Source organism: Geotrypetes seraphini, chromosome 1, assembly GCF_902459505.1.
Source record: "Geotrypetes seraphini chromosome 1, aGeoSer1.1, whole genome shotgun sequence".
NCBI lineage: Eukaryota > Metazoa > Chordata > Amphibia > Gymnophiona > Dermophiidae > Geotrypetes > Geotrypetes seraphini.
The window spans coordinates 262,870,705-262,896,601 of record NC_047084.1 but is presented as its reverse complement, the minus strand read 5'-3'; the positions used below and the strand labels follow the sequence as shown (position 1 = coordinate 262,896,601).

The 25,897-nt window shown below is 46.1% G+C and overlaps 1 protein-coding gene across 6 annotated transcripts in view; it reads left to right on the top strand.

Annotated features, from left to right (window-relative positions):
• The window catches only part of HTT (huntingtin), an 831,912-nt gene that overhangs the window by 213,918 nt on the left and 592,097 nt on the right, over positions 1–25,897 (top strand). For all 6 annotated transcript variants that reach the window (XM_033950363.1, XM_033950354.1, XM_033950401.1 and 3 more), the window contains one exon: positions 4,632–4,752. In XM_033950363.1, coding sequence (XP_033806254.1) covers positions 4,632–4,752 — 121 coding nt within the window. The remainder of the gene's footprint in view (positions 1–4,631; positions 4,753–25,897) is intronic.

Genomic DNA, 25,897 nt, shown 5'->3' with positions numbered 1-25,897 from the left:
GAGAGCAATCCACTGCCTTGCCCCTTGGTTCCTGCAAGTTCGGAGGGATTTTCTCCTACGGAAGTCATTGGATTGGAGGCCCCTATCAGGGGTGAAAATGCATTGAATCTCTGGGGTAGTCATCTGTTAGCTGACAAGAAAACTTCTGAGACTGTGTTAGAGAGCATTTGGTTTGCTCGCCAGAATCTTGGTATAAAGGTAGAAGCATCGATTAAATAAATATCTTCTCTTGTGAATAAATCTGATAATTTGTGAAAAACTTTGGAAGGGACAAAAGTAGAATTTGCTATGTAATTGTCATCATTAAAACATAAAATAAGAACTTTAAAAGATACTACACTCCTCCCTCCGTATTCGCGGGGGTTAGGGACAGAGCTGGCCCGCGAATAGGAAAAAATCGCAAATAGTGTTTTGGGCCTGCTGTGACCCATCCCTGCCTCCCTCCTGCTTCCCTGACCTTACCTGGTGATCTAGCGGTGATGTAGGGCAGGAACGATCTTCCTATGCTCCTATCTTGTGCAGAGCCATCATCAAAATGGCTGCCATGAGTTCCTGTTGTAGTCTCGAGACTACAATGGCAGCTATTTTGATGACGGCTCTGCACGGGGCAGGAGCATAGGAAGATCGCGCCTGCCCCTCATCACCACCAGGACAACAGCTTAGAGCACCAGTAAGTGCTATATTGTGTACTACAGGATCAGCTCAGGCAAACATGATTTTTAGGATTCTTTTTGATAATCCCATTCAAATCGCATCAACTCAGTAACATAGCATTGCAGCTTAAACGGCAAACTTGAGTGTACCAGCCCATAAACTAGCCTACGAGAAGTAGTCCGGGGAGGTTTGGGCAGTCTGCAAAAAATCGCGAAGAATCAAATTCGCCAGTAGTGAAACCGCGAATCCGGAGGGAGAGCTGTACTTCATCTATAATTAAAGACAAACATGATTAATAAAAAGATTGAGATGTTAGAGAATCATAATAGGAATCATAATTGGAACTTCTCTTATTGATGTTCTGAAGAAATATTTGATAGAAGTATTAAAGTTTTCCTCATAAAATTTCCCTCCAATAAATAAAGTATATTATATTCCCTCAAAGCGAGTAAGAAAATCCTTGGAAATTAACAATCAAAGAATGAGAAATGAGGATCTCAATATCTCAGAAATTCTTGAATCTTCTATAACTGAGAATTTGGAGAGATCAACATTATTGGCATAATTTGTCTTTGAACAGGACATGAACTTAATAATTAGAAAATGAAAAATATAAATTAAAGAACTAAGGCCAGTACTGGACAGGCTTGCACGGTCCTTGTCCCATATGTGATGATTTGGTGTAGGATTGGGCTGGGGAGGGCATCAATGGGAACTCCACTAACTTAGAACTCGAGGATGAAACTGGCCAGGCTTTATGGTAGATATCCTGCAAACAGGATGGTTGGATAGGCTGGAGTGAGCTTAGATGGCAACCTTAACATTTGGACCCTAGGACAATACCAGGTGAACTTTACAATCTATGACCTAGATATATCAAAGAAGAGATAATTTAAATATGTATTTTTAATAGGTATAACTAATGGGCAGACTGGATGGACCGTTCATGCCATTTATCTGCTGTCATTTACTATGTTACTATGTATTTTCGGAATGCTCAAGTTTTGTTCTTTGGGAAAAAAAACTGTGGATTTAGCTAGATGTGACTCAACAGACACAAGATACAAGAAAAGCTTTCTTAGATTTGAGACAAGAAGTTCTATCTTTAGGAGATACTTTTTGTTGGCTTACCCATGTAAATGTGGTATAAAATATTTGGATGTAACTTATGTTTATTATCAACTGGAACATCTGAAGGCCTTTATCGATTTGAAGAAGATATCTACCGTATTTTTCACTACATAAGATGCACCTGACCATCGCACCCTAGATTTAGAGAAAAAACCATTCTGAACCAAATTCTGTACTAATATATACCAGGCTCTGCACCTAGCCCCCCTTACTCCCTGCCAGGCTCTGCACCCTATCCCCCCCTCTCTGCCATGCTCTGTACCCTGTCCCCCCTCCCCTCCCTGTCTAACACCAGCTCTGGCAGGAATTTCAAATCTGGCATATTGTAATTACAAAATAGAAACTAAAATAATTTTTTCTACCTTTTGTTATCTGGTCATTATTCAAATTATGTTGTGGTCCCAGGCTCTGGCTGTCTTCTGATAACTCGCTTGCCAGGGTTTCCTTCTTCTCTTCCCTCCCTCCATCCTGGCAGCTGAAGACAGGCACCTCCCTCAGTGGTCTGAGAGAGGAGGCCAAAGAGGGGCCCAACAGCCAAAAACAACCATCCAGGAAGAAGGCAGGCCACAAAGAAGGCAGGCCCTGATGTCAGCATCAATCCAATCATGACACTCAGGCAGGCCCCGCTGGGGGCCAATCAACCGCACAACTATGTCCAGGCACAGCGCAGCTCCGCCAATGTAAAAAGGAGACTCGTCGAAATTGGAGTCCCATATGGCTGTGTTGCAACCACCAACGTCCATTCACATTCCCTCCCCTCTCTCAGAAGACTTACCAGTATGTCCGCCTAAAAAGCCTTCTCTGCTGCTTCTATGGGACCGTGGCAGAGGGAACGTACTACGGTGCTGGCAGGGCTCTGAATTCAACTCAGCTCCTTTTAACATTGGCGGAGCTGCGCTACACCTGATGGAGGGAGAAAAGGAACAGCAGGTCCGCGGGCCTTGATTTAAAGGTACTGGGGGGGTTGGTTATATTTGCTCCTTAAGACGCATCCTTATTTCCACCCAGTTTTAGGGGAAAAAAGTACGTCTTATGGAGCGAAAAATACGGTACCTGAATTTCAAGCTAATTTGCTATTTAAGAATGTCTGGGCTTAATTCACGTTATGGCCTTTTTTACTTGCCTGTTATTCCTCTTAGATCTACTTAATCATTTATTCACTTTCTCCTCATTATTGGTCTAAGGAAGAAGTTTCTTTATGCTTTTTTTCCTTATTTAATGGATTTGAATCCTAGATTATTGTTTTCAGCTCTGTGTTTCCTAAACAAGTGAAAGCTTACATTGATTGCTGTATATACTTGGATATAAGTCGAATATAAGCCGAAACCCCCCATTTTCCCCCCAAAAAGGAGAGACTGGGGCTTAATATTCAAGTGCCATGCCCTGCCAGGATCTGTACCCAGTGTCCCCTCCTTCATGCCCTCTCCTGCCAGGTTCTGCACTCAGCCCCCTTCCCTCCCTTCTCTACCAGGCTTTGAACCCAGCCCCCTTCCCTGCCAGGCTCTGAACCCAGCCCCCTTCCCTGCCAGGATCTGAACCCTGCCCCCCTCACTCCCTGCCAGGCTCTGCACCCTGTCCAACCTTCCTTCCATGTATTCTCTTCCCCCTCTAGTTGTCTAGTGGTAGGCTAGGACAGAAGGAATCCCTCCCGTCTCCTGTCCCGGCTGATACTAACAATTACCCCCACTTCTTCCTCCCTCCCTCCGTCGCGTACCTTTTCACTGGTGGACCAGTGGTGTATCCTGCGCTGAACCCCACCTGCCAATCTTGCAGCCAGCGACGCACTCCAGCACACAGGAGTGATATTTTTGAGCTCTCACCTGGCCCTGCATCGCTGCTTGAATGGGAGCAGCAAGTACTGGCAGCAGCCTTTCAGGAAGCGATGCAGGACCAGTCGAGAGCTTGAAAAGTTCACTCCTGCATGCCGGCCCGGATACGCTGCTGTCTGCTGATTGCAGTATCGGCAGGAGGGGTTCAGCATGGGATGCACCGCTGGACCACCAGGGAAAAGGTACGCGACAGAGGGAGGGAGGAGTGGGGGGGGGGGGGTAATTGGTAGCATCGACCAGGAGACAGGAGGGATCCCTCCTGTCCTGGCCTAACAACAGGCCTGCAGCAAGTCCGGGATGGTGTTGGTCACTGGGTAATGACCTGAATATAGGGTGAGACTCCCATTTTTGGGCCATTTTTTTTTTGCCCAAAATTCTTGTCCTATATTCAAGTATATAAGGTATTTGAAATCCATATTAAAACAAAAAAAATGTTTGAATCAAAAGTCAGGTACTCTATCAGGGCCAGGGATATTTTCAGTATGGATTTCACACCTTTGATTTTTATTTTAGGCCATTCTATAAGCTTTATGTGGCTACAACACACCAGTGTTTAACCAAAACAACTTGTAAGAATACCCTAGCCTTTAGATAGTGAAAATATATCCTGCCTTTGTCTAAAAAAGTAATTTGTAAATATCATGAATTATATTCAGATTTACCTATATTTTGTATGCAGCGTTTGCAGATGCTTGTGTGAGGTTAGTATAATACATAATGGTTTTTTTCCCCAAAAAAACTATTGATCACCACGTAGGTACCTTTATGCTGTATATTTAAAAGAATGGTTATTCAGCTTATAAGTATTATCTGCGCATTGTATCTTTTTAAAGAATTTTCTAGTTTCTCCATGTTGAGACAACTATTTGAACTGAAAAGAAATGATTTGGAAATTGAAACTTGTTATGGTTCTTACACTGGATCTCGTTCATGAATGATTGAATGTAATGCATTAAGTAGTTTGGTATTATACTCTAAAGAAACTGTTTCTAATAATGACCTGCTTGAATACTTTAGGTATTAGATGGCACTGAAAACCAGTATTCTGGGATGCAAATTGGACAGCTGCAAGAAGAGGAAGATGACACGACAAACATTCCTCAAGAAATGTTAGATCCTTTCAGAAATTCATCACTTGGTATGTTTGCCTTTTCCCCTGTTGATTCTCTGGTAAGTCTTTGTAACTGTTTGGCTATCAGCAGTTTTTACTATATTAGCAGTGTAGCCTCATCTGAGTAATATGTGTACTTTAAAATCTATCCTGTTGCAACTGCTCCTTGAGTTGCACCTGCAGGACGTCAGCAATTCGCTCGCAACAGGCATAAGCTTCTAGTCACTAGAATCTAGTGTAAATAGAGCTACTCTCATATATTGATTTTGCAAGAAGAGTATGCTTGTATTAGTTAATATATTGCAAGGCTAGAATTAGGGTACTGTATTTTTTGCTCCATAAGATGCACCCTAGATTTAGAGAAGGAAAACAAGAAAAAAACCATTCTGAACCAAATTTTCCCTTCCAGGCTCTGCATCCAACCCCACACTCATTGCCAAGCTCTACACCCTATCCCCCTTCTGGTGTTCTAGTGGTAGGCTTGGACAGGGCGAGTAGGGACAGGGCACAGATATCAAGACAGATGACTTTTTAAAATATGCAATGTCACCTCAGTAACAACTATAGAAAAATAGACAAATATAGTGCAAAATATAGACAGCAGATATAAATTCTCCAAACTGACACATTTTGATCACTAAATTGAAAATAAAATCATTTTTCCTACCTTTGTTGTCTGGCGGCAGCGGGCGAGAGGCGTGCGCCTATCTAAATAAGGTAATGGGCGGGGGGGGAGGGTTGGGTATTCGCTCTATAGGACGCACCCTTTTTTCCACCCACTTTTTTGGGGAAAAAAGTGCGTTTTATGGAGTGAAAAATACGGTAGTTTGCCAATATGGTTTATTAAAATAGTAACATAGTAAATGACGACAGATAAAGACCTGAACAGTTCATCCAGTCTGCCAATAAATTATACTCACTAAAAAATACATGATTAGATTAACTTGGTCTTTTAGTCTTAATATACTACCTTTTATCCCAGGACAAGCAGGCAGCATATTCTTGACTGAAGGGTGACGGCACCGACGGAGCCCCGGTACGGACAATTTTAGAGTGATTGCACTCTAAGAACTTGGAAAGTTCTAGTAGGCCGCACCGCGCACGCGCGAGTGCCTTCCCGCCCGACAGAGTCGCGTGGTCCCCAGTTTCTTAGTTTCCGCGGAGCTAAGAAGACGCGTCCTTTTCAACGTCTGTTGAAAAGATCTTTTTCTATCGCCTTCCCGCTAGCGAAAACCCTTCAGGAAATATATTTTCCTTTTTTTATTTTATTCTTTGTTGTTTAAAAAAAAAAAAAACCTTTATTTTTTTTTCGGTTCGCCCCGGCGGGGCCTGTTGCCACCATCGAGGCCTTGGCCTTCGATTTGGCAGAAGCCATTTTTACGTTCATGCCCCCCCAACCCGGGTTTAAGAAGTGCCAGTGGTGCGCACGGCCCATTTCTCTCACCAACCCGCATAACTGGTGCTTACAGTGCCTGGGTCCTGACCATCGGGCGTCCACCTGCACCCGCTGTGCCACTTTAAAAAAGAGAACCTTGAAAAACCGTCAGATCCAGCAACGGTTATTGTTTGGTGCCAATATGTCTGATTCTGCGGCACTGGCACCGACATCGGCCCCGTCTCAGTCGGCACCCACCTCGTCGACACCGCACCGGCGTCGCACCCTTCAGGCAAGCCGGCTAAGAAGCCTTCCCCGCTGGAGCGTCCTCCGGTCTCAGTAGCAGCAAGCCCAGTCCTGCCGACCTCGAGGCGCCCGCAGAAGCGCTCCGCACCGATTGAGGTGACCTCGGGTTCCTCCTCTTCGGAGTGTCGAGCGGCACCGAAGGTACCGCAGAAGAAAAAAGCGGTACTGGTGCCTTTGCTGGACGAGCGAATTGCTGCCGTCCTGCAGGTGCAACTCAAGGAGCAGTTGCAACAGCTCCTTCCCGCACTATTGAAACCGAGCCTTCCAGTCCCGGTCCGGTCTGAGCCACCGGTACCGACAGTGGAGCAGCCCCTTTTATCTGCATCCACTTTGTCGATACCGGTACATTCTGCTTCATCGGTATCCATGCCGATCTTAGCATCGGAACCGAGGTCCTTACACCAGGCTGTGCAAACTTCGGCACCAACACAGCCCTTAACATCTCCCGGTACCGCTTCTCTAAGGTCGGGTAAGTCAACACGCAAAACTCGACACCTGGAACCTTCCACACCGGAGTCCCGGGATCGCAGCTTCCAAGTTAGGGATCCTGATCTGTGGGGTGACTCTGAAGAGCCTCTTCTCTCTGAGGGGGAGTGTTCATCAGCTGACAAGGATCCTTCTGTTTTAGATCCGTCCTCTAAGCCAGATGCAACCTCTTTCACCTCATTTCTGAAAGAGATGTGTGACTCTCTCTCTCTATTCCCTTGGAGGCTGAGTCCAAAAAATCCAAAGCGTTTCTTGATGCATTAAATTTTGACCAGCCTCCCAGGGAATTTCTGAAATTACCCCTCCACGATATCTTGAGAGAGACTTTTTACAAGAATCTGGAGAAACCTTTGACCATCCCAGGAGCCCCTCGTAAATTGGACTCCTTGTATAAAGTCATCCCCATTCCTGGCTTTGACAAACCGCAACTCCCACATGAGTCCCTCTTAGTGGAATCCACACTAAAAAAATCCACGGGAGCTAGTGTGTATGCCTCAGTCCCTCCTTGCAGAGAAGGTAAGGCCATGGATAAATTCGGCAAGAGGTTGTATCAGAATGCAATGTTGGCTAACAGGTCAGGGAATTATGCCTTTCATTTTTCTTTTTATCTAAAGCATCTCATTCAAAATCTGGCTGCTTTTGAAAAGTACCTCCCTGACCGCAAGAGAGCTGCATTTCACCAAACTTCTTCATCTCTCCTACAGCTTCGCAAATTCATGGTCTGGTCGATCTACGACACATTTGAACTGACCTCTCGAGCCACGGCCATGTCGGTTGCCATGCGTCGTCTGGCATGGCTCAGAGTTTCAGAACTTGATGTCAACCATCAAGATCGACTAGCTAATGCGCCTTGCTTAGGCGATGAGCTCTTTGGAGAATCCATGGACTCCACTACACAAAAACTCTCTGCCCATGAGACTAGGTGGGATACTCTCCTCAAAACTAAAAAGAAGACCCCACCTACCAGGCCTTTTAGGCAGCAATCGGCCTACCAACGCCGCTATGTGGCTCGTCCTTTACCACCGGCTCCTCAACAGCCTAGACGTCAGCGCCAACAACAACGGCAGACTCCTAGGCCAGCACAGCAACAACAGGTAAAGCCTCCTCCACCTCAAAAGTCTACCCAACCCTTTTGACTTGGTTCTCCAGGGCATAGCCAGCGTTCTACCATCTGCCCATCTTCCACGACCCATAGGAGGACGTCTTGCTTTTTACATCAGCCGTTGGGAAATCATCACCACGGATCAGTGGGTCCTCAACATCATCCGCCACGGCTACTCTCTCAACTTTCAGACTCTTCCTACCCAAAGTCTGCCAAGAGAGTCTGCTTCAAACACTCCTCAGTCTTCCCTCCTTCTTCAAGAGGTTCAATCCCTCCTCCTACTGAATGCCATAGAGGAGGTTCCTCTGGATGAAAAGGGGCAGGGATTTTACTCCTGTTATTTTCTGGTCCCCAAAAAAACAGGAGATCTCAGACCCATCCTAGATCTTCGCGATCTCAACAAATGCTTGGTCAAAGAGAAATTCAGGTTGCTTTCTCTGGCCCCTCTTTACCCTCTTCTCAATCAAGGTGACTGGCTATGCTCCCTCGATCTCAAAGAGGCATATACTCACATACCGGTCAATCTGGCCTCCAGACAGTACCTCCGCTTCATGATCAATCATTGTCATTACCAATACAAGGTGCTGCCCTTCGGTCTTGCCTCCTCTCCAAGAGTGTTCACCAAATGTCTGATTGTGGTGGCTGCCTTTCTACGCTCTCACCACCTTCAGGTCTTTCCTTACCTGGACGACTGGTTAATCAAGGCCAATTCATCTCAGACAGTACTTCTGGCCACCAACCAGACCATCCTATTTCTGCAGCTTCTGGGGTTCGAGATTAATCTACCCAAATCTCATCTCATCCCCACTCAGAGACTTCAATTCATTGGAGCGGTGCTGGACACAGTCCTCATGAGAGCGTTCCTGCCGTCCAACCGTCTTCTAACTCTTCAGTCTCTATGTCAGCAGGTGCTTCCACAACATTCCATCTCTGCCAAGCAAATGATGATACTCTTGGGTCACATGGCCTCCACAGTTCATGTCACACCATTCGCACATCTCCACCTGCGCACTCCTCAATGGACCCTAGCTACCCAGTGGTCCCAAGTGACGGATCCTTGCTCACAACACATATTTGTGACATCATCTCTTCGTCAGTCTCTGCAATGGTGGTTGATGTCCTCAAATCTCTCCAGAGGTCTTCTGTTCCATCTACCTCCTCATCAACTTGTCATCACCACCGACGCCTCCCCTTATGCCTGGGGGGCTCATTTGAATGAGTTCCAAACTCAAGGACTTTGGACAGCCCAGGAAATGAAGCATCACATCAATTTCCTGGAACTCAGAGCGATGTTTTATGCCCTCAAGGCCTTCCAACATCTTCTCTTTCCTCAAGTCCTACTTCTGTGCACAGACAATCAAGTTGTGATGTACTACATCAACAAGCAGGGTGGGACAGGCTCTCGCCTCTTGTGCCAGGAAGCCCAGAAGATTTGGGCTTGGGCCACAGATCACCAATTATTCCTGAAAGCTATCTACATTCAGGGAGAACAGAATTCCTTAGCGGACAAACTCAGCAGAATTCTCCAGCCTCACGAATGGACTCTCGATCCTTTAACTCTACAGTCCATCTTCGTTCAGTGGGGCACTCCTCAGATAGACCTCTTTGCAGCTCCTCACAATCACCAGCTGCCCCTCTTCTGCTCCAGACTCTACTCTCCTCACCGTCTGGCAGCGGATGCCTTTCTCCTCGATTGGTCCAATCTGTTCCTGTATGCTTTCCCTCCGCTACCTCTCATGTTACGAACCTTGTTCAAGCTCAAGAGGGAACAGGCCACCATGATTCTCATCGCTCCACGATGGCCCAGTCAACATTGGTTCTCCCTTCTACTTCAACTCAGTTCCAGGGAACCTATACTTCTTCCACTGTTTCCTTCTCTGCTTACACAACATCAGCAGACCCTTCTATATCCCAACCTCCAGTCTCTGCACCTGACAGCTTGGTATCTCTCGGGCTGACTTCGAATGATACTCTTTTGTCTCAGCCCGTTCTTTCTATTCTGGATGCCTCCAGGAAACCGGCCACTCTGCAATGTTACCATCAGAAGTGGACAAGATTTTCTTGCTGGTATCTTCTTCATCATCATGATCCTACGTCCCTTGCAGTGGAGACCTTGTTGGATTACCTTCTTTCTTTGTCTGACTCTGGTCTCAAGTCTACTTCCATCAGAGTACACCTCAGTGCTATTGCTGCTTTTCATGAGACAGTTCATGGAAAACTCCTGTCAGCTCATCCTTTGGTTTCCAGGTTCATGCGGGGTCTTTTCAATGTGAAACCACCTCTTAAAGCTCCCCCTGTAGACTGGGATCTCAATGTGGTTCTCTCCGCCTTAATGAAGCCTCCGTTTGAACCTTTGGCTACGACTCCTTTCAAGTTTCTCACTTGGAAAGTGGTCTTCCTTATTGCTCTAACCTCTGCCAGGAGGGTCAGTGAGCTACATGCACTAGTTGCGGATCCACCTTTTACAGTCTTTCATCATGACAAGGTGGTTCTGCGTACACATCCAAAGTTTCTCCCTAAGGTTGTCTCTGAATTCCATCTCAACCAATCCATTGTTCTGCCTGTCTTCTTTCTGAAACCTCACTCTCATTCTGGAGAACAGGCTCTGCATACTTTGGACTGTAAGCGGGCTATAGCTTACTATTTAGAGCGTACTAAGCCCCACAGATCATCTCCCCAACTCTTTCTGTCCTTTGATCCAAATAAATTGGGACATCCTGTTTCTAAACGTACGTTGTCAAATTGGCTTGCAGCGTGCATTTCATTCTGTTATGCTCAGTCCGGACTGACACTGGAAGGTTCTGTCACGGCCCATAGAGTTCGAGCTATGGCAGCATCTGTGGCTTTCCTCCGTTCCACTCCTATTGAGGAAATCTGCAAAGCTGCTACTTGTTCCTCAGTTCATACTTTTACATCTCACTATTGTCTGGATGCATTCTCCAGACGGGATGGACACTTCGGCCAATCTGTTTTGCAAAATTTGTTTTCCTAATGGCCAACCTTCCCTCCATCCCTCTTTTTGTTAGCTTGGAGGTCACCCATCAGTCAAGAATATGCTGCCTGCTTGTCCTGGGATAAAGTACAGTTACTTACCGTAACAGGTGTTATCCAGGGACAGCAGGCAGATATTCTTGCGTCCCACCCACCTCCCCGGGTTGGCTTCTTAGCTGGCTTATCCTAACTGGGGACCGCGCGCCTCTGTCGGGTGGGAAGGCACTCGCGCGTGTGCGGTGCGGCCTACTAGAACTTTCCAAGTTCTTAGAGTGCAATCACTCTAAAATTGTCCGTACCGGGGCTCCTTCGGTGCCGTCACCCATCAGTCAAGAATATCTGCCTGCTGTCCCTGGATAACACCTGTTACGGTAAGTAACTGTGCTTTACAAAAAGTAGCAACATGGTTTACCAACTCTTAGGGAAGTGTTTTTTGGTGCAAGGACTGTGGGACAGTGGCGGCCCCGGGGGACCTCTTTGGTAGCCCCTGATGTCATTCTGTCTTTTTTTTGCAGCTGAATACAGGCACAGGACTTGCATTGAAGAACACTTGGACAATGTATATTGGGGGCATGCTGAAGGAGCAATAGGTGGGGCTGTAGGCCAGGCCCCAGCTTTGCTCTGCTTGTAAAAAAGAGAAAGGTAATGTGCATAAGCACAGCTGCCTTCTTGCTTGGTGCACATGTAGCTTGGCTCCTGAATATTGCTGACCAGAATCATCTTCCTGCTGAAGGTGGGTGTCATTTAAACACACTGGTCGTGCAACCCCACATTGAAAATTTTTTGATGGCTCTCATTCTGCTCATTTGGATTCAAATTGACCCCAACTTAAAAATTAATGAAGACCACTGTCTTAAGGTATTAAAGTGAAATGCAGCCCTTTTAACTATAGTATAGGGCGGGGGTCGGCAACCTGCGGCTCCAGAGCCGCATGCGGCTCTTTTCCACCTTTGCTGCGGCTCCGGTAGTGTGTCACGCAGGCATGCACCTTACAAGTCCAGCGTCGCGGCGGGAAATAGCCATGCTGAGCAGTGAGCTCAGCACATACACAGATGAAAGCCTTGCTTGCTGATTGGTCCGGCGGCCCCGCCCCGCCGTGCCGCCGGACCAATCAGCAAACAAGGCTTTCATCTGTGTAGTGCTGAGCTCACTGCTCAGCATGGCTATTTCCCGCCGCGACGCTGGACTTGTAAGGTGCCTGAAAAAGAAATCATCCTGGCCGGGGTCGGTGTCATGCTCCGGAGATCTACAGCCTTCCTATCTCCCTCTCCCTTCTACCTGCTTCCGGCCACATCCCCTGCTCCGCGGCTCTCTTCGGCAACTCAGCAGCAGCGATCGACACAAGCTTCTGACGTCGGGGCCTACCCTCTGCGAGTCCCGCTTGTTTCAACTTCCTTTTTCCACAAAGGCGTGACTCGTAGAGGGAAGGCCTCGATGTCGGCAGCTTGTCTTGATCACCGCTGCTGACAAGTTGCTGAAGAGAGCCGCGGAGCAGGGGGGTGTTGCCAGGTGCAGGTAGAAGGGAGAGGGCCAGATGCAGGACTCGTGGGTGAGGGAGGAGAAGAGAAAGAGAGAGGGGAGGGAAACAAAAGGAAATCTTTCATACTGGGCTGGGCCGGAGTGGAGGGAGGGTGGAAAGATTCTAGCTACAGGGTGCAGTAACAAAGGAAAAGGGGGGGGGGAAAGATGAAAATGGAGATAGTGACACAAAGAAGAGAAAGGGTAAGCAGGACCTACTGAATAAGGATTGAGATACAGAGGGGACATGAAGAGGAGGTGAAATAGAGACATAGAAGTAATGCTGAAAAAGTGTGGGGGGGGGAGATAAAGACATTGAAAGGGCAAATGGTGAACATGGCGTAAAGATAAGGACAGAGACAAATGAAGATTCTGAAAAAGTGGTGAGATAGGGATATAGGTGAGATGGACACAAAGAAGGGTGATGCTGGAAAATAGGTGGAATGGTAATTCTGACAGACACAGAAGGGAAATGCTGGATCAAGGAGAGATGGGGCTCAGGCTGGATGGAATGAGGAGAAATGCCTTGTTGGCCCGGAACTTCCTCTCCTACGTCAGAATTGACGTCAGGGAGCGGGATGCTGGTCAGCGCAACACTTCTGCAGGGAAAGCTTGGGACGGCGGTGGCTTGGGGGCTGTTCCCCGATTGCGGTGGCAGCAAACCGAGTGGCTTGGGGGAGGGCACGGAGACAGAAAGAAGGGGGAACAGGGAGACAGAAAGAAAAAGTTGGGGGAGAGAATGAGGTCTGGAGGAGAGGAAACATACAGGAGGCTGAAAGAAAGGAAGAAAGATTGGATGCACAGTCAGAAGAAGAAAGTGCAACCAGAGACTCATGAAATCACCAAATAGCAAAGGTAGGAAAAATGATTTTATTTTCAATTTAGTGATCCTGTATATAGCATTAAGATAAGAAACAATATATGCAGTGTTAGATTTGTTTTATAATGGTTTTGCGGCTCCAAGTTTTTTTTTCTTTTCGAAAACGGGTCCAAGTGGCTCTTTATGTCTTAAAGGTTGCAGACCCCTGGTATAGGGTATGCTGAATTTCATATTAATCTAGAATCATCCAAATATTCTGGATTATATATAGCTTTCAGTGTTCTCTCCAAAAATTTTTTCCAGCTAGGTGGCATGAAAAAGTAGCCGGGTGGGGCGGGACAGGGAAATTTGGTGTTGGGAAAAATTAAGGGCTCATTTTACTAAGCTGCAAAAGCGTTTTTAGCGAATGCAGAATTGCCGCGCTACACAGCTAGAACTAACGCCAGCTCAATGCTGGCGTTAGTGTTTAGCACGTGTGGCAATTCTGCGCGAGCTAAGCATGCGGTAATACTACTATCGCAGCTTAGTAAAAGGAGCCCTAAATGTGTACTATTTGTATTAGTTAATTATTACTGTATTAGTTATTTTCCAATGCTCAATATAACTGCCTTTCTTAAGGTTTGACACTTGTTCCATAATTTTTTATTAAATTTAAGAAGTATCCAATTCTAGAAGTGAATAATTAGATATTTGGCCTCTTTCAAATGGTATAGAACAGCGTCTCTCAAACTTTTTTAACTCCGGCACACTAAATGGAGCAAATGTTTTTTGTGGCACACTAAATGCAGCAAATGTTTTTCATGGCTGGAAAAAATTTCTGGCGAGAACACTGTTGCCGTTAGTTTTCAAGGTCCAATCACGTCAAAGAATGATGCTTATCTGGGCAGTTGTATAATAAAAAGAATGGATAAGATAACATTAGAAGTGAAATTGTCATGAATCAGAGAGATACATACCCTGTAGGTCCTAAAAGCAGGCTTGTGGATTAGATATAAACTATGAAGGCAGTGGTGTACCTAGCATATGTGACACCCGAGGCCCATCATTTTTTTGACACCCCCCCCCCACCATCTGTAAGAAAAACATGATTTTTAGTAACAATCCACACATCACACAAGAGTGTACCTAGGAAAAGGCAGCATCTTTCATACTGCAGTGAGCAGTACATCAATACACCCATTTAAAACTAAACAAGCCAGACTAGTACATATCAATCCTACACAGTCAATCCTAACTGAAAACCATATCTTTCGAACACACAGAGCACAGAAAACACCTTCGCCTAGTATGGAATATGTAATCATAAACTAACCCCTCTCACTTTTACAAAACTGTAATGTGGTTTTTAGCCAAGGTGGTAACAGCTCAGACTCTCATAGAATTCTGAGCAATTACCACCATGGCTGGTGCTAAAAAACGCTCTACAGTTTTGTAAAAGGGGGGATAAAATAGAAAAACGTAGACAAAGGTTAAATTGAACCACCAAGAAGCTGGACTCTGCATACAATGCAACACCAGAGAAACAGCGATGCATCTCCCCTAAAGCAAAAAAATAAATAAATATAATTTTTTTCTACATTGTCTTCTCTGGTTTCTGCTTTCCTCATAGTCTTCTCACTCTCTTCCTTTCATCCACTGTCTACCCTCTCTCTGCCCCTTCTATATGGCATCTTCTCTCCTTGTATTCCCCTTCCATCTCTCCCTTCACTCCTATTATTTTGGCATCCATCTTCTTCCCTTCCCTCCTCCAGTGGCCTGGCATCTCTCTCCTCTTCTTCCCTTTCCTCTCCCACACCCCCATGGTCTGGCATTTCACTCTTTCCTCTCCCTTCCCCCCACTTCCAATAGCATCTGCCCCCTTTCTTTCCCTCCAACCCAATTCCATCCAGTATCCTTCCCCCTTATGTCTCTCTCTCATTTCTCTGCACACCAATTCCATCAGCATCTGCCCTCTTTCTCTCCCTCCAGCCCCCTTCCATACCACCCTGACCCCCTTTTTCTCCCTCCACCACCCTTCTATGCTCCTCTCTCCCTCCAAACCAGCAAAGTCCCATGATGACTGCTTCTGTTGCCTCTGCTTCTGGAAGATGTAAGTGACGTTGGAGGGGGTGGGCCGGTAGACGCAGGGAGTTGCGGCAAGGTTCCGCAATGATTGCAGCTGCCGGTCCACCCCTTCCGATGTCACTTATGTCTTCCGGAGGCAGAGGCGGCAAATGCAGTCATCACAGGACCTTCATGCACTTCAGTGCGGCTGCCAACTCTGCTTCGGAATAAATATGGCAGCCGCGCTGAGGTGCAAGTGCCATTTAGAGCAGCTCGGAAGGTTCTGGATCCAGCCGGCTGTGTACCCCGCCTAGGGCTGGCATCCGGGGCGTTCTGCCACTGTATGAGGGGGACAAAAAATAATTAAAAAAATGGATAACTTGATTGATTTAGACATGTCATACAATTATAACCACAAAAATATGTCATAAAATGTAGTTCTAAACTCAAAAGACTCCAGACGAAAAGCAGACTATAGAAAGGAAACCAGAAAAGACCAAATCCATAGTACTAACATCCAAATGCTAAAATTGGACATGTCCATTATGAAGAGACTAGTGCATCACCGCTAATTATAACGAGTGAGTCTTTAAAATATGATACGGTAACGGATAGCCAGACCTTGTGGATGGAAGTGGCAAATACTAGAGCCAAAACCAGAGCACCTTGATGAAACTTGAATGGAAATATGGATACCTATTTATACTTTTGAGTAAAATTGCGATGCGAACATGTCATAGAAAAGAATAAATAATGTATAAACTAAAAACCAAGAACAATATATTGTAACACCGAACTCAGAATTTATGAAATAACATGCTAAAAGAACTTAACACCCCCACCTAAAATAGGGCATATACATACTTAAAATGATGGCTGGTTACAAACAGTATGCCTAGACTATATAGACCTAAACAGGGCAAAAGTAAACGTATGGGAAATGAACAGCTGATAATACAGTGTATCTTGAAATCATAAGCCGATAGTAGCTCAAAGACAAGCTGACCGGGTAGATGAAAAGTGAAACCTGGGAAAGATCTAAATTATTATTCAAATGAGCTTCTATTAAAACCAAAGAATAAAACCACAGCACTCGGGAAAGTAAAAAAGGGAGAGTAAAATGGACTTACCGAAAAGGTCTCTGCACTGATGAGATAAACTCATACGCAGAATAAATGTGAACACGCAACAGTGGGTCTATGATATTTGATCCGTTGAAAGAGGCGCCAAAAAAGTGTTGGCAGTGGATTGGATGCACACTGATAGGGGAGGGGCATCGGGCTGTTAAAAAAGGCTGCTTTAATAAATAAATGAAAATACTTGTGAAAAACCAAAACCATGATTAAATGCCAAACCTGACTGCAAGTGGTAGTGAAAGTAGCCTAAGGCACCCATAGTACTGTTAGTACCAGAGCTGCTTAGAATAAAGAACCGTGCTGTACATGAGGAGATAAGATGTAAAGTGCTGGCCCCTCACTGCACTGCTTGATAAAACTAAGGAGCGATGTTCTAGAGCAGGGGTGCCCACACTTTTTGGGCTTGCGAGCTACTTTTAAAATGACCAAGTCAAAATGATCTACCAACAATAACATTTTTTAAAAAACACAAAGCACACTATACGCATAGAAAATGTTAATTATCATTCCTATTCCGGGGTTTTGTCAAAGAGGTCAAAGCAGATGACTCTATGGACTGTCACCTCAGTAACAACCATACAAAAATAGACAAATATACCCCCTCCCTTTTTACAAAACCACAATAGCAGTTTTTAGCGCAGGGAGCTACGCTGAATGCCCAGCGCTGCTCTTGACGCTCATAGGCTCCCTGCGCTAAAAACCTCTATTGCGGTTTAGTAAAAGGGGACCATAGTATAAAATATAGACTGCAGATATAAATTCAGACACATTTTGATCACTAAATTGAAAATAAAATCATTTTTCCTACCTTGTTGTCTGGTGATTTCATGAGTCTCTGGTTGCACTTTCTTCTTCTGACTGTGCATCCAATCTTTCAGCCTGTATGCTTCCTCTCCTCCAGACCTCATTCCCTCCCCCAACTTTTTCTTCCTCTCTCCGTACCCTTTCTTTCTCCCTGCCTCCCTTTCTTTCTCTCTTCATGCCCCCTTTCTTTTTTTTCTGTTTCTCTTCTTTCCTTCTGTTTCTCTGCCTGTCCTCTTTCTTTCTCCCTGCTCTTCCCCAAGCCACTGCCACTGCCATCGGGGAACAGGCTCCCAAGCTGCCGCCTTTGGATAACAGGCCCCAAAGCCGCCGCAGCAGCGACTCCAAGCTCTCCCTGCTTCGGGCTGACCAGCATTTCTCTCCCCGACGTCAATTCTGCCGTCGGGGAGAGGAAGGCTGATCGGCCCAAGATCGCGATCAACCTATTGGGGAAATACTGCCAGGTACTGCCTTCGTGGAAACAGAAAGTAGGCAGGACCCGGCAGCAAGAAGAGCAAATTGTAAGCTTCACTGACCTGTCTCCCGCCTTAGGCCGTAGCGAACGCATGCTTCGGGGCTCTAACATGTGCGTGCCGGATTCCCTTCCCTTCTCACCTCCCCCCTTCCCCCCTGGACATAACTTCTGGTTTCGGAGGGAAGAGAAGGGAAGCCGACATGCACACTTTAGAGCCCCGGAGCATAAGTTCGCTAAGGGCTAAGGTGTGAAATCTCCAAGCTGTTTGGGGTTTTTTTTTTGTGTTGAACAGCACCGGCGGCAGCAGCAGAATTCACAGCGGATGATAGCTGGGCGATCATCTAAATTACCAGGGCGGACCGCCCGGCTAAAAGGCCATAGGGAGAACATTGTCTTTGAATGTTTTACAGCCTCAGCCTTACCACTCCACCACTAATATAAATTTATAGGGTGAAGAATTATGTGAACTTTCATCATCAGCCATAAATTCATAATCTACTTCATTTTATCATCTCAGTTAATATTTAATTGTGTTTTATAAATATATAAATTAATTTCTTTCAGTAATAGTGTTTAAAACTTTACAGCCACTTATCTTAACAGCTGACATGATTCAGGATATTTATTGGTGACTGTTCTGGAACACGAATAGTTATAAAATTTTACATCATTTTTTTGCTATAAGTTGGGACTTCATATTAAGGCACTTATAATGACTGTTCTTCTATAGTATTTTTCCTGATAGTTGCATATTAATATTGTAGCTTGTACCAAGTCCTGAAAAACAATGCTTTCAAGGTTTGTATTCTTAATTTGCACATCTTAAAATCTGACAACAAAAGCCTCACTTGGAGTGTAGTGTTAGGGTTACCAGATTTTACCTTTGTAAAATCAGGACCAGTGGCCACGCCCCCAGGCCTGCGTAATCCCATCTGAGTTAGTGTTCCCGCTAAGCTGCGCTGGGGTGCATAGGCGCACAAAATATTACCTCGCAGCGCACAAGTTTCTCGTCACAGCGCACACAGTGTAGAGCACAGTTCTTCAACCGCCGGTCCGCAAACAAAATCTTGCCGGTCCGCGAAGGATTCGGTCCCCGCCGCAACGAAAGGCCGGCGTCAGCTGACTTGCAACTTCCTGTTGCAGTCGCTGTGCCGGGACTCCTGCCTTCGCCGGGACTCCTGCCTTCCACCGCGTTTGCCTCCTGCCTTGTCTCCGCACCTCCAGACCAGCAGCGGCAGCTGTGTATGCTTTTAACTTCGGCACAGAGCTGCCCCTAATCAATAGTTTAGCGCGGTTTCATAAGGCAGCCTCGGGGCCTTTGCTAGGCCGGCCCACATCGCATCATCGAAGCGGGCCGGCTATCAAAGGCCCCGAGGCTGCCTCATGAAACCGCGCTAAACTATTGATTAGGGGCAGCTCTGTGCCGAAGTTAAAAGCATACAGAGCTGCCGCTGCTGGTCTGAACTCTTGGGCCGCTGAAGGAGGGCAAAAAGCAGCTGTCCTGGAGGTTTCCCTTCCTCTCGCCTTTACAGGTTCCTTTTTTCCACCTTTTTTTTTTCCTTCAAACGGCAACGGGCCCCAGCATCGACATCAATCAAGTAAGTTCCACTGTCAATCAAGCGGTTCTGCTCGGTCAAAGCTTCCCCTGTGACATGAGCCACCCTCAGGGGAAAGAAAGTGACCCACAAAGGTGAGGGGAAGGGGGGCAGATGATGGAAGTTGGGGGGGGGGAGAGAGAGAGAGAGAGAGAAGGGGCAGATGATGGAATGGAGGAGATGAGAGAGAGAGAGAAGGGGACAGATGATGGAAGTGAGAAGAAGGGAGAGAGAGCAGAAGGCAGATGGATGTCAGTTGATTTTTGGCAAAAGAACATTATAATGCAAAAAAATAACATTTTCGCTATATTTTCTAATGCTTGGAGTACATGTTATAACAATCTCTGAAAAATTAAAACAGTTTGCCTCAAATTAGATTTCCCCTCCCTCCCAGTCCCCCCTGATAATCTTGGTAGTGTTAGTGACAGCTGTTTTAAAATAAATTTGAGTTTTTCTGGTAAAAAAAAAAAATAAAGAATTTTGTACTTTCAAGAATTAATGCGTTGTTTTGTGTTCTTAAAAATATTATTTAACGTTATTTAATTTAGCGTGTAGGCCTAAAATTCCTTTGAATACCTCGTCCTCATGTATCAGCAACTTTGACAACATATTTATTTGGCTCATAACTTGCTGGCGCCCGATATTTTTAGCTCACAGTGAAAAAATTTTGCTCACAACACCCGCCCGCTTAGAGGGAACACTGCATCTGACCCCTATCCTGTTCCACTCAGGTCACATCCCAGTCCCTTCCCCAGCCCCAACCCCTCAACCTGGCCTCTTGCTCAGGAGCTGTGTCAGAACGGCATCTGCGCATGTGCAGGTGTGACGCGATGACATCACAAGCATATGCGTGGCTTCACCAAGTCACACCTATGCATGTGCAGATGCCCTCCTGTCATCCTGGAAGCAGATGCTCTCCTGACCTGGAAGCTTTTCAAAACCTGGATGAAGTGCTAGGTTTTGAAAAGCCATCTGGATGCCTGGACATGCCCTCTAAAAAGAGTATGTTTGGTATATCCGAATATCTGGGAACCCTATGTAGTGTTAACTTATATTTTATCAAAATATTTTCACCACACTATATATAAATGAACAAGTGATCAGTTACTCAAAATATAGACAGTGAAGGACTTTGGAAAAGATAGCTCAATGTAGTTATTTTTCATTGCCTAAGACCCCTTTTAGGTGATTATCACGATGGTCTGTGATAATCGCTCCAATGCCTATAGCAGTGTTTTTCAACCGCTGTTCCGCGGCACACTAGTGTGCCGCGAGATGTTGCCTGGTGTGCCGCAGGGCCGCCGGGCCCGGAGCTTACAGGGGGCCCGAGGCAGGGGCGCCAGTAGCTCGCCAAGGCAAAGTGAGTCGATCACCCAGGACTCACTTTGTCTTGGCGATCTAATCCACAGTTCTTCAACCGCCGGTCCGCGGACCGGTACCGGTCCGCAGGAAATTTTTGCCGGTCCGCGCAGGACCGGCAAGATTGACTCATTTGAACTTCCTGCCGGTCCGCGCAGGACCGGCAAGATCAGCATCGGAAGCGTGCGCTGGGCCGGAGAGATCTTGGGGAGCCTCCGACAGTGCCTTTCTCCCCTCTCTGCAGCTCTCCTTTACTTCCCAGCGCAGCGATTCACGAAGGCAGCCTCGGGGCTTTTGCTGAGTCGCGGCTGCCTCCGATGATGCAACTTCCTCTTTCCTCAGAGGCGGCGCGACCCAACAAAGGACCCGAGGCTGCCTTCGTGAATCGCTGCGCTGGGAAGTAAGAAGAGCTGCTGGGAGGGGAGAAAACCACTATCAGTCTAGGAAGCTGCTGGGCAGGGGAAAAAAGGGACAGCTGCTACTGGAAAGGGAGAAGGAGAGATGCTTCTGGGAGGGGAGGAGGGAAAGGAATCTGGGAAGCTGCTGGGCCAGGAAAAAAAAGGACAGCTGCTACTGGAGAGGGAGAAGAAGGAGAGATGCTTCTGGGAGGGGAGGAGGGAAAGGAATCTGGGAAGCTGCTGGGCAAGGAAAAAAAGGGACAGCTGCTACTGGATAAGGAGAAGAAGGAGAGATGCTTCTGGGAGGGGAGGAGGGAAAGGAATCTGGGAAGCTGCTGGGCAAGGAAAAAAAAGGGACAGCTGCTACTGGATAAGGAGAAGAAGGAGAGATGCTTCTGGGAGGGGAGGAGGGAAAGGAATCTGGGAAGCTGCTGGGCTAGGAAAAAAAGGGACAGCTGCTACTGGAAAGGGAGAAGGAGAGATGCTTCTGGGAGGGGAGGAGGGAAAGGAATCTGGGAAGCTGCTGGGCCAGGAAAAAAAAGGGACAGCTGCTACTGGAGAGGGAGAAGGAGAAGGAGAGATGCATCTGGGAGGGGAGGAGGGAAAGGAATCTGGGAAGCTGCTGGGCCAGGAAAAAAAAGGACAGCTGCTACTGGAGAGGGAGAAGAAGGAGAGATGCTTCTGGGAGGGGAGGAGGGAAAGGAATCTGGGAAGCTGCTGGGCAAGGAAAAAAAGGGACAGCTGCTACTGGATAAGGAGAAGAAGGAGAGATGCTTCTGGGAGGGGAGGAGGGAAAGGAATCTGGGAAGCTGCTGGGCTAGGAAAAAAAGGGACAGCTGCTACTGGAGAGGGAGAAGGAGACGGAGAGATGCTTCTGGGAGGGGAGGAGGGAAAGGAATCTGGGAAGCTGCTGGGCAAGATAAAAAAAGGGACAGCTGCTACTGGAGAGGGAGAAGAAGGAGAGATGCTTCTGGGAGGGGAGGAGGGAAAGGAATCTGGGAAGCTGCTGGGCAAGGAAAAAAAAGGGACAGCTGCTACTGGAGAGGGAGACGGAGAGATGCTGCTGGGAGGGGAGGAAGGGAAGAGAGTTACTGCTGGACAGGAGGCTGGGAGAAAGAAAGAAAGGGGGCAGGCAGGGAAACAGAAGGAAAGAAGAGAAACAGAAAAAAAGAAAGAAAGGTCAGGGAGAGAGGAAGAAAAAGTTGGGGGAGGGAATGAGGTGTGGAGGAGAGAAAGCATACAGGCTGATAGAAGGGAAGAAAGATTGGATGCACAGTCAGAAGAAGAAAGTGCAACCAGAAATCACCAGCCTGGCTGGGCGGAACTTCCTCTCCGATTGCAGAATTGACGTCAGGGAGAGCATGCGTCGGCGTCGGCTTTGGGGCCTGTTATCCATTGGTGGGTCCTGTTCCCCGATGGCAGCGGCAGTGGCTTGGGGAACGGCAGGGAGAAAGAAAGAAAGGGGGCAGGCAGGGAAACAGAAGGAAAGAAGAGAAACAGAAAAAAAGAAAGAAAGGTCAGGGAGAGAGGAAGAAAAAGTTGGGGGAGGGAATGAGGTGTGGAGGAGAGAAAGCATACAGGCTGATAGAAGGGAAGAAAGATTGGATGCACAGTCAGAAGAAGAAAGTGCAACCAGAAATCACCAGACAAGGTAGGAAAAATGATTTTATTTTAAATTTAGCAAAGTGGAGGCAGTATTACCACAGTTTTCAAAGGAATTTGCCCAAATAACTTAATAGTTAACTGGGTAAATTCCCAGAGATGAAAACTTCCCTTCACTTACTATGCACAGTTCTGAATTTATATCTGCTGTCTATATTTTACAATATGGTCACCTTTTACTAAACCGCAATAGTGGTTTTTAGCGCAGGGAGCCTATGAGCGTCAAGAGCAGTGCTGGGCATTCAGCGCAGCTCCCTGCGCTAAAAACTGCTATTGTGGTTTAATAAAAAGGATGGAGGGTATATTTGTCTATTTTTGTATGCTATAAAAACCAAATACAGAGAGAGACTGAGAGCTGTTGACGAAGAGCTACGTGTGTGTCTTTCTTCGATTCCAGCCAGAATATCAGCTTTGTGTTCAGCCAAACAGGCCCAGGTTTCGCACTGAATAAAGTATTTTATAATTTTTATAATTTTTATTTCATAATAAAGTAATTATAAAATACTTTCTTTGTGTTTATTTGATTCCTATTCAAGAGAATTACTTTATATATAGTCAATATAGGCAGAGAGTTAAATTTTTTAACATTTTCTAATGGTGGTGTGCCTCGTGATTTTTTTCATGAAACAAGTGTGCCTTTGCCCAAAAAAGGTTGAAAAACACTGGCCTATAGTATTCAGTGGGCATTAGAGCATTTGCTGCACGGTAGCTACTAATGTGCCTTTGTTAAAGGGGGGGGGGTAAATTTGAAGAGTCCCTGTTTTAATATTTATATATGTATTTATATTCTGCCAATGACCATGGCAGATTACAACCTCACATAGACCATATTACCAGATATAAAAATAATAGACTAAACATTTATACATACAAATTGCTTGAAATATCAAGTCTCACCCTAGTAGAAAAAAAATGAAAATCACCCCCTCTTTAATATCAGTGCACATCACTTAAGCATTCATTCAGAAGCTCCAAAAGGAGGTATACATAGGTTATTGTTAGTTCTTTAAATTTTTATCTCTTTAAGTCTAATGGAGACTGGACACCCATCCATTTCCAGAATATTGCACTTGAAAAAAACCACATTTTTTCATCATCTAAAAATTTGCTTCAGGGGGAAATTGTTTTGGTGTTTTTTTTTTCTTCTAATTCTTTATTCATTTTTCATCTTACATCAAGTACACAATATTACATCAACTGAATCATACACATCACTTGAAATTCTTTCTATTATCATCTTAAATGCATAAATTATCTCCCTCCCCCACCTCCCCTTCTCACATACATTTGTTATATTCATAAATATTGATTAAACCTTTGATCCCATAATTATAATTATACTTTCAGTGTAAAAAGACATCTAATCATTACAATAAGTTATCAATGGCCCACAAATTTTTAAAAAATTATTATAATTTCCTTTTTGTATGGCAATTATTCTTTCCATTTTGTATATATGGCACAACGAATTCCACCAGAAGGTGTAATTAAGTCTAGTGTAATTTTTCCAATTTCTGGTGATATGTTGAATGGCGACTCCTGTCATTATCAATAAAAGTTTATTATTGCTTGATGAAATTTGACTTTTTATTCTCATTGACGTCCCAAATAGAATTGTATCATATGATAGAGCTACATGGTTTTCTAATAAACAATTAATTTGAGACCAAATTGATTTCCAAAAGGCCATGATACAGGGACAAAAGAATATCAAATGATCTAGAGTCCCTGCTTCCAGATTACAATGCCAGGGGGAAATTGTTAATAATCTAGTTCTGATTCAACTCGGTGTTCTGTCAGCTTGATTGCACTTAAGAATGGAGGACAGATAATAAGGAGCCTCCTGTCTAAACACTTTCTGAATCAATAGTTGAATCTTGAATTTTATTCTAAATTGTACTGGCAGCAGGCAATTTAGCTGAACCAACCAAACTGTGATAGTACAAAATGTGACACACATCTGAATTTTCTAACTTTGAACTTATCTGTAATGGTCAGAGAGTTGATGATGATAGTCCAAATATAAACAGACAAAGTAGTATAATTTAGAGAAAACTAGATTCTGCATCACTGCAAATCTGCAAGAGAAATAGTTGGCTTTAATTTCCTTGATAGATATAACTTAAAGAAGGAAGCCATTACTACTGTATTTTCACGCATATAACGCGCACCCGTGTAAAACGTGCACACGGGTATAGCGCGTGGGAAAACAACATTTATGTAAAAAAATTCCCATAGAGCGCGCACACGGGTATAGCACGCATTGAATTACTGGTAAAACCTCCTCTTGCCTTGCCGCCCGACTCCCCTCTTGCCGCTCTGCCCCGAATAGCTGCCCTGCTCCTGCCTTGTCGCCCGACTCTCCTCTTGCCGCTCTGCCCCGAATCGCTGCCCTGCTCCTGCCTTGCCGCCCGACTCTCCTCTTGCCGCTCTGCCCCGAATCGCTGCCCTGCTCCTGCCTTGCCGCCCGACTCTCCTCTTGCCGCTCTGACCCGAATCGCTGCCCTGCTCCTGCCTTGCCGCCCGACTCTCCTCTTGCCGCTCTGCCCTGAATCGCTGCCCTGCTCCTGCCTTGCCGCCCGACTCTCCTCTTGCCGCTCTGCCCCGAATCGCTGCCCTGCTCCTGCCTTGCCGCCCGACTCTCCTCTTGCCGCTCTGCCCCAAATCGCTGCCCTGCTCCTGCCTTGCCGCCCGACTCTCCTCTTGCCGCTCTGGCCCGAATTGCTGCCCTGCTCCTGCCTTGCCGTCCGACTCTCCTCTTGCTGCTCTGGCCCGAATTGCTGCCATGCTCCTGCCTTGCCGCCCGACTCTCCTCTTGCCGCTCTGCCCCGAATCGCTGCCCTGCTCCTGCCTTGCCGTCCGACTCTCCTCTCGCTGCCCTGCTCCCAGCTCTGTAAGCATGCGCAGACCAAAGAAGATGGTCTGAGCATGCTTGTGCTCAGTTTTCTGCTGCCGGGTTGTCAGCGCGCCTTTGTCGGGGTGCGCTTTTGATCACTGTGACCGTGTCCCCCTTCATCTCAATCTGTTGTCTATCTGGCCTTGTAATTTGCCCAGTGACCCATTGAATAGGATTTTGCCTATACAACATCATCCCAGCCTTTGGGT